General features: G+C 45.4%; 1 protein-coding gene across 2 annotated transcripts in view; it reads right to left on the reverse strand.

The window, feature by feature from the left end:
* Window positions 1-296: 296 nt before the first annotated feature.
* The window catches only part of NLRC4 (NLR family CARD domain containing 4), a 222480-nt gene continuing 202833 nt past the window's right edge, over window positions 297-19943 (reverse strand). For both annotated transcript variants that reach the window (XM_085611423.1, XM_085611424.1), the window contains one exon: window positions 297-1833. In XM_085611423.1, coding sequence (XP_085467549.1) covers window positions 1541-1833 — 293 coding nt within the window. In that variant the 3' untranslated portion in view covers window positions 297-1540. The remainder of the gene's footprint in view (window positions 1834-19943) is intronic.

A 19943-nucleotide genomic window follows, 5' to 3' on the forward strand; every position in this document is an offset into this window, starting at 1 on the left:
TTGTGTTTTCTTTTTGATTTGCTTTAGGGGTACTGCATTATTCCAGCTGAATCCAGCGTGTCCTTCCCGTGAGGTACTGGGTTACTCTCACAGGAGCCACAGCTCAAGAATCACTGACATGGGCCTGCGTTACCAAGCAAGCTGGTTCTATGAAGTTCTTATTTTATTCTAACAAAACATAAATTCACCGAAAAAAATATAGGGTAAAGTTAAATTCTAGTAAGGTATGGTAACAGGAGCTTGGTTTATGTTTAAAAATAGTTTTGTTGTTCCAGTTATTTTTTTTAATTATAATCTTTTATTTAATTGTGTTTTTTTAAATATCTTTCTTTTAAAATGTTTCCTTTAATTTCCTGTTTATTTGCATGTGCTAAAAATTGTATTTCACTAAAATAATTTTTCCATGATTTGGCTTTCCTTCAATGTGTTTTCACTGTTTTTCTTTTTCCATTAAATTATATATATCAGAATCTAGTATTAGTTACACTTTAAGAGAAATTCAAGTCTTCTAACATTTGAAAGATAACTCCACATCTATACACCTCAAAAGCTACACTTCAGAGTGTTTTGTTTTGGAATGCACTCAATATAACATAATAGACGACAGTTAAGAACCATACCGGTCAGTAAAATCTGTCTTCCACTTCATGGTCTTCAATTTAGTTGAAATTATTGTTAGAAGCACATGAGGCTGCGATACTGAAAAAGTCTATTATTTTTCCCATCAGGAAGAAATTCTTTCTCCAATATTTTGTGGTAAGGTGTAATGCTATTTTTTGTGATCGTTGGTGTTGTCAATAGCCAGAGTAAATATTTGGATACATCCTAATCCTTTATTTTAGAGGAATATTTTAAAGACGTTTTCAATATTCATTCTGATACTTATCTATCTGTTTACTGGGCACCTATGGATGTGCTGTTCACTGCTGTAATATCAATGTTTGCTGTTCCACGTTTGGAGTAAAAAACAAATAGTTTTTTAAAAAGAAAACTCTATGTGTTTGTTTCGAAGGGACCAGGTGTAATAAAGTCTAAAGCAACCCTTCACTGATAGTAGTACACCCCAGAATCCCATAACTTCACCAGGAGACTTCAGTTGCGAGGCTGGAGGACAATCGTTATCCCAGAATTGCATCTGGTTAAGAATTGTTTAACTGCCATTGAGGAGTCCTACATGAGGATATCACAAATATAGTAATAGCATCTGTTACCACGCATGCCAAAACTACGCGTGGCTTAACAACACAGTGAGTACTACGACTGTGTCGTTACCACGGATTCCATTAAAATGCAAGTCATTACAACAACTTCCTTTAGGGAAGTGCTGGACTTTGGAATAGTTTAAATTACTATTCCAACTCCAGTCAGTGTATCAGTCGGAAAGGTGTCGGACTTAAAATCCAACACCATTCCAACACTGCATTCCCATGGTAACGTCGCAGTCATGGTACTGACTGCATTGTAAAGGAACTATGATGTAATGCCTGCTTTGTAATAGATGTTTTTCCAAATATATTAGTTTAGGAGACAGCATATTCCTTCACATGTGCAGGATTTTGTTCCCCCTGTTAATTATCTTCCTATCTTCCTCATCCAAATCCCATTTATTTAGCTTGATTTCTGACAAGGATTTGAGCTCAAGTGCTAAGCGTTTGAGTTCCAAAATTAATACGGGGTCCTGCTTAAACATATTCTGGCTACTGAAGTCTACATATGTTAAGTCCTTTTGGTTGTTCAGTGCCCGAATCAAAGAAAGCCATCCGTTGTTATGCACTAGGTTTTCTCCTAAATCCAGGTGCAGAAGTCCTTTAACGTGATTTTGAAACAGCAAGCCTGAGGGGAAAAAAATATTATTGTTAGCAATAAAATGATGATTTCAAATGAGTAAATAACTACTAAACTAACCATTCATGATCTGTTGGGAAAAAGGAGTTAAAAAAAAGTAGCATTGTAAAGATTGAAATACAGAAAGTTTTTAATAGAATCCCACTTTTTTACTGATTATGTAAAGCAGTACGCATAATGGCAGATTACCAATACCGTTGATAGTGGATGAGCATTGATTTGTACTTAATAATACCTAACAATGCTTTCTCGTCATGCACTATCATTATCATCTGCACTCAACAACTGGGCCCCAGATATCTCCCAATATATCTCTAGTCTATGACAACTTCGGTAACTTCACTGCATATGGGTCGGAATTAGTATTACACAGTGTTAAGTGTTTTATCCAATCATTCACAGTTGCCTCATAGCAATCCTCCTATTAGCCATAGGAGTCAATGTGATGTCTACATGGCAAGCTTACTGCGAGGCCTAGCCAACCCTAAAGACTCTGTGAATACATTTAAATTATAAAAGTCTATGAATTTCGTTTGAGGAGAAATGTTTTGTTAGTTGGCAGCAATACACCCAATGAGAATCTGTAAGAATAATTACAATGTAGGTCTTGGTCCCCATTCTATCTCTCGTAGTGCTGTTTCCTGCCCTATTATTCTTTAGTACCATATTTTATCTATTGGTTATCATTCTACATTGGGAAGGCATTGAAATGATTATAGTTTACAGCTTCCATTTCCTGGGATCGTATGGCAAGGTGGGGAAGAGTTATTACATCGACAGCTGTAATTTGAGGTATATCACTAGATTTAGAGGGGAATGAGGAGCCAGTGCCTTATATTCAGTTGATGAAATATACTTTTAATTTTAATATCTCCCAGTTTGGCCAGCTTTTGCTGAGTGAGTAATTTTTTAGCCACCGGATCCATGATTACCTCGTAGTAGGAGTTCTTAATGAACAGTATTAGAAGCAAGTACAGTTTATCAATTTAACAGATTTCTGTCAGCTGTACCTACACCCAGACCACACATTTCACTCTATGAATTTCTCTCTTTAGTCTTTGTGCTTATTTCACTATGAATGTGTTTAAAGGAAAAGGGTCCGCCAAGCCTTTTTCAGCTTCGTAGTGCGAGGCATACCTAATATTATGGAACAAGTGGTGTGCAAATTGTGCCTGGGCGATCAAGTGATGTATCTCAAAAGTTGGGGCAGGGAATCTACACTCTCAATATTGCAGCTGAAGCATGCTCCAGCTCATTCTTGGTTGTTCACTCGCTACTCTAATTTTATCATGAGGATTCATAACTGTAGTAAACTGGGCTGCTTGCAGATGACCCCTGACATTTTGACCCATTTTCAACTGCTAGATGCTGTGGTAATTGATCTGAGAGTGTGTTGTGTCCTGCAAACCAGGCCAAGTACCAGTGCTCTTTCCCTTTAACTGTAAATGTGAATTGGTACACCCAATTGACAAGCCCTTTTACACCACTGTAAGACCCTAGTATATGGTACCAGTGGTACCCAGGACAGGGATGTAAAAGGGGTACCAGTGCTGCAGCACTTATAGTGCCACCCTGAGTTACCTGAGTAAATCCGAAGTCTGCAGGTCTGCCATGTCACGGCATCGAATCCACGCTCTCAATATGGCAGCTGAAGCATGCTCTAGCTCATTCTTGGTTGCTCACTCGCCACGCTAATTTTATCATGAGGGTTCATAACTGTAGTAAACTGGGCTGTTTGCAAATGCCCCTTCCCCCACTTTTTGTTTCATTTTGAACTGCTGGATGCTGTGGTAATTGATCTGCGAGTGTGCTGTGTCCTGCAAACTAGGCCAAGCACCGGTGCTCTTTCCCTTAAAATGCAAATGTGAATTGGTACACCCAATTGGCAAGCACTTTTACACCACTGTAGAACCCTAATAGTGGTACCCAGGATAGGGATGTAAAAGGGTTACCAGTGCTGCAGCACTTATAGTGCCACCCTGAGTAACCTGAGTAAAACCGAAGTCTGCAGGTCTGCCATGTCAGCCCTGCACGAGCAGCTTGCCTGCTTATGTTCAACCCTGCATACACCATCTGTGACAGGGGCACCTCACTGCATGTAATATATGTCACTCACCACTATGGCAGACCTCCTATAACCCAGGAGCAGGGTTCATTATATTATAAGTGTGGAAATAATTGTGCAAGCATATATTGCCCAGTCGTATCATTCTAAATGTAATTCTAAAGCAAGTGACAGGCGGTCCATAGGATGACATGGGCTGGCATGTAGGCATTACCTCTATGTCCAGCTCCATGATGGCCCAGCTGATTTCTTTTGTGTTTGGCTGTCAACCACCGTGCTTTTTAACCCCTGACCCGATGGTGGTGTTGAGGTTTGACCAGCATGTACCTAGGTGGAACTTTAGTCTCTGTTCACCAAGTTAACTCAGTGTTCTCGTGCCTTGGTGGGCTTTTTCGAAGGTTGTTGCCAAGACAGAAGTCTGACCTCATAATGGGGAGTTTTTGCCACTCCCAGAGACCAGAAACAAAGACCTGTGTGAGCAGGAGGTGACACCTTCGCCCACGTAGAATGGCTAGTGATTAAACAGGTGCATCGGAGAGCCTCAAAGGCTTCACTGGCGCCACTGGACAAAGGAATTTGTCCCCCACTCAAGGATAAAGCCTCCCACTACCCCAGGCACTGTTATTTGCTGGCAGGAAGTTAGCTATGCAAGAGATGTTCACCTCCACAATGCTGACAACACTTCTAGGATGTTGCAGCTGGGGTGTACAGTCGAGGATGGTTTTGACAATCTTGAATTTAAGCTAGAAATCAGCTCCTGCCTAGTTTTAGTGACATACACCCCAGATGTCGTCACTACTTGGGTGGATAAGCCGCAGGACTTGATGCCCATTGGCTACTAGTCCTCACACCCACTAAATCCAGGATTTAAGGGCCACCCAATACACCTGAACCTTAGATTCAACGTGAAACAAGAAGAGACATGTGTCTGCACAAGAGCAGTACTGCACAAAAGGAAAGGAACGAAGTACTGCACCTGTGACAGCAACCCTGCACCCACCGGACTATGACTAGCCCAAGACCAGAGACTGGTTCCAAAATGAAGGTGAATCTCTCTGCAACCTAAAGACTGCACAAGAATTTCCTAGGACTAGATGTACTAGTCTCCTGCAGTCAGAAGGCACTAACCGCTACGTCCATGACCTTGAAGCCCTGTTCCCCGAGCCGTCCAGTGTGGCAATCAAAGTTCATGGGCAAGTGGCTTCTGAGAATTGTAGTCCAGATCCTCAGCAAGGCTCATCTTTCTACAACGTCCCCTGGGTCCACTGGATAAAGATTTCTTCAACCGGAGAGCTTGCAGGTACCAAGGCTTGTTGGTGGTCAGTCCGCCCAGTCAGACTACAACCTGCTTTACTCGACGCTTCTAGAGAAAAGATTCACCAGCATGAACGACCAGCCACCCCTATGGCTCCATTGGAAAGATCTTGTATTTGTTTTTTCCCTTTCTTGGCATGCCTGCCAGCCCCTCTGGCTGCGGGTCTGGTTCAGCACCACGGATAGCCTAGCAAAGAGCACCTCTGCACCCAAGCCAGGTAGAATGGATCTGCCTGGAGGCTCCTGGTCCAGGGCCAGCTCCTTGCTTTGTTTCCAAACGGTTTTGCTCAACTCACCTCACAAGTACCTTTTTACTAAGGTAACCATTTCAACACCACAAGCCCGATTGACAGATCTGACTGACAGCTGAAGTGCATCTCTCACTCCGCTCCCCTGAGCCAGGTAAAATTGTGCTAGCTGTCGAGAATTGGTCTAGGGACTCGCAAGAACTTAATTCTAAGTCGTGTCAATTACTTGTCTTTCCTATCCCCATTGTTTCCATCCCCGCCAGTAAGAATGGACACTCAATGAGGTTGAATACCTTGGTGACCTCGAAAAATATTGCCATTGCATTGATCTACGGGTAGATTTAATGTATAATGGCAAACAGTATCCATAAATTATCCGTTGTCAACCCGCCCGGGATTAATTCAGATTCATCTGGGAGCCCATTGCCCTGTTTCTAAGGCATTAACCTACTGGCTGTGATTTTGGCCAGGGTTTGGCCAGGGTTTTATTGTCAACGTTAACCAATGTCAGTGGTCTATATGAGTCATAAAGATGCAGGGGCGGTTTGGGTTTTAGTAGCGTGATCACTGTATCTTCCAGTAACATGAAGGACAATATGCACTCGGCCTATGCCTCTTCAAACATTAATAACAAATAAGGGGTGAGTTCTGCAGCATATTCTTTAGAACTCGGCTCGCAAACCATTCCTTTCTGGCACATGTCCATTGTGCATACCTTGGAGAATGCTTTTAATTTCTTGCACAGTGACTAAACAGCAGAGGATTTCTCTTTTCAGCCAGTTCTACTCATGCAAGTGTCACCCGATCTAGGTACTCATTTATCCCTGGAGCACCAAGTCTGTTTGTGAAGTATATACCTTGGAGTAAAAGTGAATGATGATAAAATGTCCTCCGGGTGGTATACCATCTCCCTACTGGCCTGCTCTGACTGTGGGATAGTGGCCTCAGCACACTGCAGGTGAATTAGACCGGCCACGGTGTGGCCTGGCTGCTCACCTTCACAGTAGGACCTAGCAGCTGCATATTTACCAAGACAATTTATTTCCCTGTTGGCCTCCTGCTTGAAATGCAATAGCCTGGAGTATGAGGATGCCAGCACTTTGGCACTCCTGATCAATGCCTTCTCTAAAGTGACAATTTCAACTTGCAGGTTATTTAGTCTAGTACGAATACATTTTAATATGCCTTGCCCTTTAACTATGCATTCTGCTTGCATGACCACTTTGAAGGCCTCTAACAGCACTGCATAGCTGTTCAACAAACCCAGGTTGGGCTCAAAATATGCATTAATGGCTTGTCTGAATTCATCAACAAATACCCAGTGTAAAAGCTCAGTTGACTGGAGCCTCCATAGTTTATGTACACATATTATTTTACATGTGATTTGAAAGAGCATAGGAGAATGCCCCGAGTACATTATATTTTGAATCAAGGCTGAGCGAAACATGAAGATGATTCTGGAAGATAACATTGTTAAATGTAGCCATCCTCCATGGTCCAACACCATCATCCCCACCCAATCCCTACCTTAGCTAACATATTTGTTTATTAGTTCCATTATCAGTACAATTATGAACCCTAAAGTTTACAGTGGTCAGACTCAAACCCAGTACAACCTTTTAGTGTATGGCTACTCAAAACATTAGTTGTTATCTGTTGCATGTACTAATATGATCCCTTCAGGTTCATGCATATCGATGATGCTGCACACTCTGCCATTGACTTTGTTATCTGGTTGGTGATATGGTCAAATATTGCTCCTACAGTAACTTTGTGTGTGTTTTACAAGCAATGCGTGTTTTAATGAATGTCATTGCCTCTGCAGATTCTTTATCTTTGGAACGTCCCCAGAAACTTTTATTTGGTATCATGGTGCTTGAGGCACTATTTTGTCTAGGACATCAGAAATCAATTGTGGAACACCAACAGAATGAAACATAAATTTAGTAAATAACTGGCACCACCTAAAGTGACCTCTAAGTTCCCTTTTTGCAAACAAGGATCTTGGTTCTTGAACACACCGACTAAGCAACTCTGAATGTTTTCGACTCATTGTTTTCTTTTTAAAGTCATCAAAATGTGTTGCAGGTTCAGTGCTGCAGCAAAATCAAAAAGATAGCCAAGATTCCGAGCCAACCACAGTGCTGAAACAGCCCTAATCACAACTTTCGATAACATCAGGGCCCTCCTGGATTGCAGTGAAACGACAGCCCTCATCCTTCTGGACAAGTCAGTCGCCTTTGACACTGTCTCCCATCACATCCTGATCAACAGACTCCACCACAACGGAATCCAGAGAGACGCCCTCAAATGGATCGCCTCATACCTCACTGGAAGAACCCAGAGAATCCGTCTCCCACCGTTGACCTCAAAACCCAAGAAAATAATCTGCTGCGTTCCCCAAGGATCGTCCCTCAGCTTCACCCTCCTCAACACGTTCATGACCTGCCTGGTCACAACCGTCAGATCACACGGACTCAACATTCACTCCTATGAGAATGACACCCAGTTAATTCTCTCGCTGTAAGAAGACCCCTCCACCACCAGAGCCAACTTCCACAGATGTATGACGAACGCTGCCTACTGGATGACGGACAACTGTCTCAAACTCAACCCAGCAAGAGGGAAGTCCTCATCTTAAGGAACACCTCACTATGGAACGAAACATGGTGTCCTGGTGAACTCGTCCCAACCCCCACCCCCAATAGACCATGCACGCAACCTGGAGAAGTGTGGCTCAATGTGGAGAAGTGTGGCTCAATGATTAGGGCAGCAGACCCTGATGCAGAGGTCTAGCCCGGGACCAGGGTTCAATCCCACGCCTCGGCGGGTCTTGGGCTCAAAAATTCCACGGACCTGATAATTCTCGCCTTGGTGCCTATTCCAATCATGGAGTCCCACTCTGCAACTCTGGGCAATAGCTTGCTTAATCTCCACAACGGCCCTCACAACGCTAAGGATGCCTGGCCTCCACCTTGGAGGTGCCCAGGAGTGGACGCCTCACAGGGAAAGCCAGGATGGGTTCCACAGCGGTATTCGTACAAGCGCCTTGAGACCCTTGCGGGTGAGTAGTGCGCTATACAAGTATCAATTTACAATTTTTTTTACAATTTACATCCTCAGCACCATCTTGGACAGCAAGCTATCTATGAAGAAACAGGTAAACGCAGTCTCATCCACCTGCTTCCACACTGAATGCATGTTCCGCAAGATCTTCAGGGGGCTCCCGGTTAGCACCAGAAGGACCGTCACGCAGGCTCTCTTCACCAGCAGGCTGGACTACGGGAACACACTCTAGGAATCACTGCATGCCTCCTGAAGAGACTACAGACAATGTAAAACTCAGCAGCAAGACTCATACTCGACTTCCCCAGACAGACCCACATCACACCCCACCTTAGGAAGTTACACTAGCTCCTGATCCAGAAGAGATACCAGTTCATGATGCTGACCCATGCACACAAAGCCCTGCACAACAAAGGACAAGCATACATCAATAAACACGACCTTCCACCAACTGATCAGACACCTATGATCCGCCTCCCTCTTCATTGCAGACACTCCCTGGATCCGCCGTAGCAATAACGGAGGAGACTCATTCTCACACCTGGTGGCCAAAGCATGGAATTACCTTCCCATGCACCTCAGGACCTCCCCATTGCTCTGGTAATTTAGGAAAGGACTCGAGACCTGTCTGTTCAAATGAACAGATCTCCACAAAGCAGCTAGCAACCACAGTGCCTTGAGAACCTCACAAGTGATTTGCGGTGCTTTATAAATCACTACTTGCTTGATCTCTGTATTAACCTGGTCCTTTTTTGTGCTTTATGCTGATCATAATCACAGACAAGGAATATACACACAAAAAGCATTTGACAAACAACACTTCTGTCTTATTCTACTACTTCGGCTCACTACTATGTCTATACCTCGATCTGCTGTCTCTGGGTTTCCACATTACTTTACCCTTTAACTTTTCGATACTGCGGGAACTTATAACAGTAAGTGGAAGACAATCATAGAATCACAATGAAAGACAAGGTCAAATAGTCCTGCTCAGGAGCAGCCCCAATGATGAAGCTTGTCAGTAATTAGTGAATAGTGGATATTTATTCGTAAATGACCTTTCAACATTTGCAAGCACCTTTATGAAGCTGTGCAACCAACTACATTCGGGGAGAGACAACCATATGGGCTCCTACTCTCTGTGTATACAAATAAAAGCATTATTTTAAGCACTGTCCATGAAATGTACTGGCACAAAGGAAACTGCCATTATCAGTGCCAACAGAGGCATATATGCATATCTATTTTGGTGGTAGTTATGTAAGTTATAGTATGTTTTAGGTCCAAATTCCTTTTGATTAACTTATTCTTCTTGAATTGTGTAATAAATCTGTTTCAGGGAGTAAGCATTGTACAACTGCATGAACAATAAACAGTGTGGACTAACAAGTTTCAAAAACACAGGAAACAGGCTCACAGTTTATGCCTATTGCTTTAACAATCACTTGTAATTCCATTACTGTTGTAATGGTGTTTCTTATTAATTGTTTAACTTTTAACCCACATCTTTCTGTTCTGGGCAAGGCATCTGTAGGAAGCCGGCTCTTTATATGGTATATCAAAAAGAGGTATACCGTGCAAAGAGTCCAGGTATTTCCTTACCAGTGGAAAGGGGCTTGCTCTAGCAATCCCAAGGTGCTCTTCTAGGGGCTAGTGTGGTCAAAAAGCCTTAGGCTTATCAGAGAAGAGTGTTAGACATCTGCAAATACACACAATAGTCAATAAATGATGCACATGACTCAAGAAGGAGATCCACCCTAATTTCTAAAAATAACACATATCTTTATAAATGTTTAGGCACTAGAATCAATACGATCAGGTAAGTACGTTTTTCAAGAGGACCCTCTTTAGTACCCCAGGCCCTAGGTACCAGAGGTAGCGTTTACTAGGGACTTACAGAGGGTACTAATGGCATCACCAATGGGAGAAACAATAGCACAATTTTGGTTAAGAGATCTGGCGCTGGGACCTAGTTAGCAGTAACCCAGTGCATTCCAGTTGAAATCACATCAAATACCCTGCAAAAAGTGGGGGTGACCATGTCGAAAAGGGCACTCTCCTATCAATCAATCAAACAACATTTGTATAGCGCAGCACTGTCACCCCTAGGGGTATCTGGGTGCTGTGTCTCAGTCAAAGAGCCAGGTCTGAGTCTCTTTGTGAAGTCTGTCAGCAAGGGGGATGTACGAAGCTGGAGGGGAAGGTCGGTCTTGGCTGCGATGTAAGAGAAAGAGCGGCCCCTCCTGCAGCTGCAACGGATGTGGTGGGGGGGTATGTGAGGGCAAATAAAGAGGAGCGCAGGTGTTTAGAGGGCTGGTGCAAGTTCATTTAGTGGTTGGTGTAGGCAGAGCTTTGTAGGCGTGCATGAGGATCTTGAACTGGCATCTCTTCAGGATGGGGAGCCAGTGGAGGTCTCTCGGGTGGGGGCGATGTGGGTTTCTTTGTAGAGGTCCAGGATGAGTCTGGCTGCAGCATTCTGTATGGTTTAGAGTCTTCTGAGGACCTGGGTGGAGATACCAGCATAGAAGGTGTTGCCATAGTCGAGGCGGCTGGTGACGAGGGCCTGAGTGACCTCTTTCTGGTGTTGAGTTGGATCCATCTGAAGATTCAGCGGAGCATGTGAGGTGTGTGGAAGAAGGAGGAGGCAACTGCGTTGACTTGTCATTACATGGCCAGTTCGCTGTCAAGGATGATGCAGAGGTTGCGTGCAAAGTCAGTTGGTGTGGCAGTAGGTCTGAGTTCTGCAGGCCATCAACTGTGGTCCCATGTGGAGGTGGTCTTCCCGAAGATCATTACTTCAGTTTTGTCAGAGTTGAGTTGGAGGCAGTTGTTTCTCATCCATTTGGATATGTTGGTCATGGCACTGCAGAAGTTAGTTTTGGCATTGGAGAGGTCCTCGGTGAGCGAGAGGATCAGTTGAGTGCCGTCTGCGTAGGAGATTATTTTGAGTCTGTGGGATCTGACAACATCTGCGAGGAGGGTCATCTAGATGTAGAACATAGTGGAGATGAGGGATGATCCTTGTGCCACACAGCATTTGATGTCTTGGGTGAGGAGGTGAAGGGAGGCAGTCGGATGCTCTGTGTGCGTCCTGTAAGGAAGGAGGCGACCCAATTGAGGGCGTCTTGCTGTATGCCTATGTTGTGGAGTCTGTTGATTAGGGTGCTGTGGGAGACAGTGTCAAACGCCGGAGAGGTCAAGGAGGATAAGGACCACAGTTTCTCCATGGTCGAGGAGTGTCCCTATGTTGTCTGTGGCAGCAATCAGCACGGTCGTGGTACTGTGGTTGGCACGGAATCCTGATTGTGAGGCTTCCAGTAGGCGGTTTTCTTTCAGGAATTCAGTGAGCTGCTGGTTAACAGCTTTCTTGAGTACATTGGCCTGGTAGGGGAGCAGTGAGATTGAACGATAATTTTTGAGATCACTGGGGTCGGTGGAGTCTTTCTTAAGGAGGGGTTTGACGTCTGCGTCTTTCCATCTGTCCAGGAAGAATGATGTGGAGATGAAGGTGCTGAGGATGCTGGTGAGTTGCATGCTGATTCAGTTTGTTGCGAGGTTGCAGAGATGGTGGGTGCCCCAAAGTGGATGAAAGACATGATGCCTGAGGTGGTCTGGGCGGTGAGAGGAGACTAGGTGGTAATTGTTTGGCTGACGTTCGCTAGTATGTTGAGGTCGTTGGGGTTGAGGGTTGGAGGTTGAAATTATTGTATGTGTTGACGATCTTGCTGTGGAACCAGTCTGAGAGAGAGTCACTGAGTTCTTGGGAGCGGTGGACAGTGTTCTCTATGGCTGTCGGGTTGGAGAATTCTTTGACTATTTTGAAGAGTTCCTTTGTGTGGTTGGCTGTGGAGTCGATGCATGTGTTGATGGCTGCTTTCATAGCTTCTTTGATGTGCCGGTGATAGCTGCTAAGGGCTGTTTTGTAAGCTGCTCTGTCGGCGGGGTTCATAGTGGTGTGAAACAAGTGCATGTAGTTCCTGGGAAGAGTGGGCTGGGGGCCAGTGAGGGAGAGGGGGGGGGGGCAGGGGTCCAATGGATGTGCCGGAAAGCTCCAGGTAAGGGAAGAAAAGCGGGAATAGGATAGCTACTATAAGGGGCAAGGGACCTAACACACCCGAGAGGTATCATGTTTCATCATAGGGCAGCTCCTCGTTGGTCTGGCGCTGCAATGCCCAACGGGCGCCACAGGGGGGCTCTTTGCCAGAGGTCTTCTCTGTTTGTTGCCGTGAGGCCCTAGAAGATGGGGGGCGGGAGCGTATGTAAGATAAGTAGAGTGGGAGTGAGAGTGTGTTTAAAAATAGCTATAAATGTACAAAAACAATTTAATTCGCTGGATACTGATGCTATGGTTAAAAACAACTGACTGTGAGAGTCGTGGCTGGCGAGAAAATTTAAAAACCTGCTGCAGCTCAAGGCGGTTAGTGAATGGGAAGTGGTCAAATGGTCGACTTGTTTCATGCCTAAGTTCTCCAGTAGGATTACTAGCATTTCATCAGGACCGGGGGGGATCCTCATCTACTCTAAAAATGGAACGGTCAAAAAGCTGTACTACGAGATGCCGTCCCTAAGGTCAGGATTCGAGTCGTAATATAGAGTGCAAGTTGGAAGTGAGTTTAAAAATCCATTTACCTTCAGGAAATTACCTAGAAGGGGAAAAAAAGGTACAAAACAAGGGTAAATAATCACAATATAAAGCGTTGGAGGAACCTGTGCCTCAACACATGACATGTGGGAATCCAGATATAATCAGTTGCTTAGATACACACATGATCATAGGTGACCCATTATGATAGTGACATTCCAAACCTGTGGTAAAGGTAAAAAAACATGCAGAAATATGTAATGGCGATCATGCGTAATATGTGTCAGAATCATGCTGTAGTCCTGTGTTTGGGTATATGGGATCAGCCTGTAGGGGCAGGTAGAGTGCTACCGCCATAACAGTGTTCCATGGCAGATCTGTCTTGAAAAGTGGGGAGAAGACTCAGCTAGAAGAAGATGTAGTTAGACCCCAACCTGGACACTGGCGAGGGTGAACAACCTGTTGCGTGGAAGTACATAGAGTGTATTAAAAAGAGCAAGACTATTGTGTCAAGTCGTGTAGGTGCCAGAAAGGTATGGGCATCTATGGACTCTTGCGGCAAGTCTGGGACCCAACTGGGTAAGGTTACGGGGGTGTTACTATATGAAAATGTCATGCCATGGTAGGGGGGTGGTTGTGAGGGAAATGGGCGCAGTTCCTGGGAAGGCGAGAAAGGTCCCGAGTGCTGAGGGAGGGAGGCAATGTCCTTGAATTTGAATCACGTGGTGCGGGACCAAATGGTGCTGAAGTGCAGGGCAATGGGAAGTCGACCTGCCCATGAGTGTGCAGAGTCTAAAAGGCAGGGGGGAGAAACGAGACAGGGCGGGAAAAGAAGGGGAGAGAGAGCGCACAACACACAAGGGCCCCTTGCCTGTTGATGGCTACGCAGGGGATGTGAGTAGCCACGACGTGTGAGATGAAGGGCATGGCTACAGAGTAAATGTGTGGGCTCATCTCAACGGAGTATACGATCGGAGCGTGAATAATAGTGAGGCTCCGGGAAAGCCAAACCAGGGTGGCGTGTGCCGTATAGTGGCTGAAGTCAGTGGGGTAACGTGGAGCTACCCAGGTATGGCTAGTCTGCAGGTCCGGACTGGAGGAGAATGGTAAGCGAGACAATCCAACGAGTGGCAAAGTGGCTAACGTCTCAGTACATATGGGCCAGGGAGGGCTAATGACTGGATCATGGTCCGGCTTGCCATGGCAGTAAGAACCCCTGCCCAGGTGCAGGGGAAAGTCGTAGCAAGCAAAGACGGCCAGAGCAAGCTAGAAATGGGGGGTAGAGCGCGTACTTACTGAGTTTCAGTTGCTTCTGGGCGTGGGATCTACCCACGTCTGGACATCGAGGGGGATGTCAGGAAGTGGAGGAAGCAGTTTTTGTACTGCGTGGGGCATAAAGGCATGCAGCGAGACAAGATTCTCGCACATACACAAAGCGGTGAAAATGGGTGCCATGTTGAGTCGGGGGAGAGTGGAAGAATAGAAGCGCCATTTTGGAAGGGAATTTAGAGGAAATAAGAGGGTTGACAGAGCCCAAAGGAGCTATGGTCGCATCGGAGGAGAGAACCGGGTAACAAGGGGGATCATGCTGGGAGACAAGCGTGTCACAAGTGCCCAACAAACGCTAAATGAGGTGCCTAGCAAAGGAGAGGAGGGGGAAGGAGGGATGGTATACGGGGATTGCGGGCTCAAAGGAAATGTGCAGGAGCAGTGAGAGGCCCCCTGAGAGCCAAGTGAGAAGCGACCTGGTTGCGAATTGCAACTAAAGGGGGAAAAAATTGAAAAGGGGGGGGGGGCCGGGGGCTCAACAAGTACCATGGCAATCACGTTTCCCCAGAGACTAGAGGGGTTGCAGCGGGGGTCAGGAAGAAAGATTAGCTGATTCGTATAGATTGGATGGGACAAGTCCAGCTAAGTAACCCTAAACTGTTACTAGGGGAGACAGGCACAGCTAGGCTACCCTGGACCGTTGCCAGATACATGGGCTAGTGTGATAAAGGTGCAGGGGTAGTATATACCGGGGTGTGAGAAGGAGAGTCAGCATACTACCTCAGACCATGGAATGTCATTGTTGAGTTCTGAGAGGTGCGTGGATAGACGGAATACCCAGCGTTGTTCTTTGCTGAAGAGAGCTTGCTGGCTAATATTGGTGTAGGATTCAAGTATTGTCCATTGTATGTCATCAGATGTGTGGTTCATCTCAATGTAGTGAGAGAGCATTCTCGATGTGGACCTACCACACCTGATGTTACTGCGGTGTTCAGTAATTCTAATCTTGGCAGCCCTGGTCATCATAACCACATTATGTTTTTGACAAGGGCATGCGATCAGGTAAACACAGTAACGGGTATTGCAGTTGGTGTGATACTTTTGGGTCCAAGTATCAGAGGGGTTCAGTTTGATCTCCTTGGAAGGACGAGTAAGCTGGCACACACTACAAGACCCGCAAGGGTAGTGACCTGTGATAGGTGGGAGACCCCAGAGTTGCTGTTGACGTGGAGAGCGTTTAGGGGGTGGGCTCGTGTGTGCAATTATATCCCTGATGTTAGCGGTGCATTTGAAGGAGAAATGCGGGGTAGCAGGTGACATCTCCCCAGGGTGGAGTATAGGTAAATGCTTCTTAATGATCTTTTGTATCATACTGGACTGGGGTGAAAGATGTGACGCAGGTGATCGCATCGCAAGGGGCCTGCTCATGGTGTTCGAGGAGGCCTTCCATGTTGTTATTTCATGCTCTTTTGTAGGGTTTCTGTACCATGGCCAGGGGGTAGCATCTTGCCACTAAGTCCAAGCTTGGGCCTGATCTTTGTAGTCGCTGATGATGCTGCAGTTTCGTCGGAGTCGCAAAAATTGTCTAAACGGGAGATTGTCCTGTAGGTGCTTGGGGTGGGGACTGTCATACCTGAGTAAACTGTTACTGTGTGTGTTTTTTTTATATGTCTTGGTCGATGTTTTTCTCTCATTAAGGGTGATTAACAGGTCAAAAAAAGGTAGTTCTGACGTAGAAAGATTACTGCTGAATCTGAGCAAGCGGTTATGGGTATACATCCAGTGGCAGAACTCAATGCATCCTGCGTGTGTGCCCTACCACAGGATGAGGATGTCATCTATGTATCTATGCCAGACCACTATGTCGATCTGGTAAGGGATGCTGGATGTGTCTCCTCTCAAAGTCAGCCATGTAGAGGCAGGCCAAGCTGGGAGCGAAGGTGCTGCCCATTGACGTACCCTGGGTCTGATGGTAAAGTTTGTCTATGAATTGGAAAACGTTCCCCTTAAGGGCTTGTGTGGCACACTCCATAATGAAGCTGACCGGGGTGGCTGAAGACCAGGGCTCGGCCATGAGGCTGGTTTCAATCACCTCTAAGGTGGCGTCCTGGGATATATTGGTGTACAAAGCGTCTACGTCGAGTAACAAGAAGGTCCACATGGGTGTCTTCACCCAGGTTTTCGAGGAGGTTGAGGGCTGCAGTTGTGTCTTTAAAAAACTGGGTTTTGGTAACCAGTGGTAGCAGAAAATAGTCACAAAACTGTGACAAGGGTTCGAGGATGGACCCAAATCCAGACACTACCGGTCTCCCCGGTGGTGGTCTAATGGCTTTGTGGATCTTGGGGAGGGTATAGAATAATGTTGTCCTTGGGTTGTCGTTGACCAAAAAGACAGATTTATTTTACCTATCCAACCCCTTGTGTTTCAGCTGCAAACACAATGGAGGTTATGTGTTTTTTGAGACATCCTGTAGAGTCCACCCTGATGGGGGAATAGTAGTCACGGTTCGATAGTTGACGTTCACATTCCATGTTGTGGTCAATGGTGGTGAGGATGACAATGGTGCCCTGTTATATTGGCAGTTTTTGTGGTGATGGAGCCATCATTGCCACGCATCCGCATTGCTTCGGCCTCTGCTTTGGACATGTTGAAAAAGGCATTCTTGCAGTACACCTCGCCTGCAGGTCACTTGCATCCATTTGCTGTATATGTGCTCTTTAGTAGATGCCTATTTTATAACTCTACGCACTTCACCACTTATTAAAGTGCATCCCCGTACAAAAGTATTGTTTTTATTACTTCAGTGCAAAAAACAAGCACTGTCATAGACAATAGGTCTCGCCTTTGGGACCTTATAAGTTTAATCATGCAGCAGACTTCTTTAATTATTACAATTACAGGCCACATGTAGCCACAGAATAGCAGAAATGGCACGCATGTACGAACGATGCCAAGAAGCGGAAAGAATGCCACAAGCGCAGATGTTATGCAATTTAAACTAAATACCGCCACACTGCAATGTTTGTAAGAGCGTCACTACTGCTTTACAATAACTCTCTTCTACATTTAAATAAAGTACACCTCGCCTGCAGGTCACTTGCATCCATTTGCTGTATATGTGCTCTTTAGTAGATGCCTATTTTATAACTCTACGCGCTTCACCACTTATTAACGTGCATCCCCGTACAAAATTATTGTTTTCATTACTTCAGGGCAAAAAACAACAAGCATTGTCATAGACAATAGGTCTCGCCTTTGGGACCTTATAAGTTTTATCATGCAGCAGACTTCTATAACTGTTACTATTACAGGCCACATGTAGCCACATAATCGCAGAAAAGGCACGCATGTACGAACGATGCCAAGAAGCGGAATGAATGCCACAAGCGCAGATGCCGCCCACTGATCTAATATCACGTGTGAAGCTGCATGCTACCTGCGGTTCTAAATGTAAGCGAAAGTGCCACAAGCTTTGCCACGGAAAAGGCCCGTCATTGTTGGATTAAAGCTGAGACTGGGTACGCTCTATGGTCTTTTTCTGCTGTTCCTGGAGCGCACGAAGGACGCCAACTCGGTAGGTGCTTCAAAAAAGTGTGAAATAAGTCAATGAATGAAGCACTTAGCCTCACACGATTGTTTCAAGGCGCCTTAGTTGTTTTTCTTTTTAGGATTATACTATTATTTTGATTGTGAATGACGCTTTTGTGTTCGAATGCTTAAAATGCGATGGCACTTTACTTTAAATACATTGGTAAATGACTAAAGTATCCTGATAAGCTACATTGCGACGTTTTAATACAAAATTGGGAAGAAGGGAAAAATAGGAGTTGAAGAGGTGGGCATAAGAGAGCGAGAGAAAGTTGAGGACAACTACTGCGCTATCAGCAACTCCTTACTCCCGGTCTCTGCAGACCGCTCCCTCTCTACCTCTTTACACCTCCCTACCTCTCTCTCTCTACCGGTCTCTACCTCTCTACCTCTTTCTCCACCTCTCTCTCTACCTCTCTCTCTAATTCTCTCTCTACATCTTTCTCCCTCTCCTCTCCCTCTCTCTTTCTCTCTCTACCCCTCTATATAACTCTCTCTCTACCTCTCTACCTCTCTCTCTCTACCTCTCTCTCTATAACTCTACCTCTTTACACCTCTCCACCACTCTCTCTCTACCTGTCTCTGCCTCTCAACCTCTCTCTACCTCCTTACTTCTCTCTACCTCCACCTCTCTACCTCTTTCCCTCTACCGCTCTCTCTACATCTCTCTCTACCTCTCTCTACCCCTCTCTCTCTACTTCTCTCTACAACTCTACCTCTCTCTGCCTCTCTGCACCTCTCTACGTCCCTCTCTCTACCTCTATCTACCTCTTTCGACTTTTCTACACCTCTCTACACCCCCCTCTACATCTGTCTACCTCTCTCTCTCTACCTCTCTCTCTATACCCTCTCTACCTCTCCACCGCTTTACCTCTCGTTTTCTACCTCTCTCTCTACATCTCTAACTCTCTACATCTCTTTACCTGTCTCTACCTCTCTACCTCTTTTTCTACCTCTCTCTATACTGCTCTCTATACCTACCACTCTCTCAACGTCTCTCTCTCAACCTCTCTCTACCTCTAACTCTTTACTTCTCTCTCTCTCTATCTCTCTACCTCTTTCCCTCTACCTAACTCTCTCTCTACCGCTCTCACTACCTCTCTCTACCTCTCTCTATACCTCTCTACCTCTCTCTACCTCTCTCTATACCTACCACTCTCTCTCTACCTGTCTCTACCTCTCTCTCTCAACCTCTCTGTACCTCTACCTCTTTACTTCTCTCTCTAGCTCTCTCTATCTCTCTACCTTTTTCCCTCTACCTCTCTTTCACCCTCTCTCTCTCCCTTTCTCTACATCTCCACCTCTCTCTCTACCTCTCTACCTCTACCTCCCTCTCTACCTCTCTCTCTACCTCTCTAGCTTTCTACACCTCTCTACCTATCTCTACCTCTCTCTCTCTACCTCTTTACCTCTCTCTCTCTACCTCTCTACCTATCTCTACCTCTCTACCTCTCTCTCTACCTCTTTACCTCTATCTCTCTCTCTCTACCTATCTCTCTCTACCTCTACCTCTCTAACTCTCATGACCTCTCTCTCTACCTGTCTCTACCTTTCGACCCATCTCTACCTCTCTCTACCTCTCTACCTTTTTAACTCTACCTTTCTACCCCTCTCTACCTCTCTCCCTCTTCTCTACCTCTCTCTCGCTCTCTCTCTCTCTCTCTACCTCTCTCTCTACATCTCTCTCTCTACATCTCTACCTCTCTACCTCTTTCTATACCTGTCTCTACCTCTCTACCTCTTTACCTCTCTCTCTACCTCTATACTTCTCATCCTACCTATCTACCCCTCTACCTCTCTCTCTACCTTTCTCTCTATCTCTCTCTGTACCTCTCTACCTCTCTCTACCTCACTCTCTACCTTGTAATCGCAAACAAACTAGGAAAACAAACAGCATTGACAAAACACAGCTTGAAAAGAAAAAGATCTTAACTCTGTGTAGCATTAAGCGAACAGTTACAAAGT

Source organism: Triturus cristatus, chromosome 6 (assembly GCF_964204655.1).
Source record: "Triturus cristatus chromosome 6, aTriCri1.1, whole genome shotgun sequence".
NCBI lineage: Eukaryota > Metazoa > Chordata > Amphibia > Caudata > Salamandridae > Triturus > Triturus cristatus.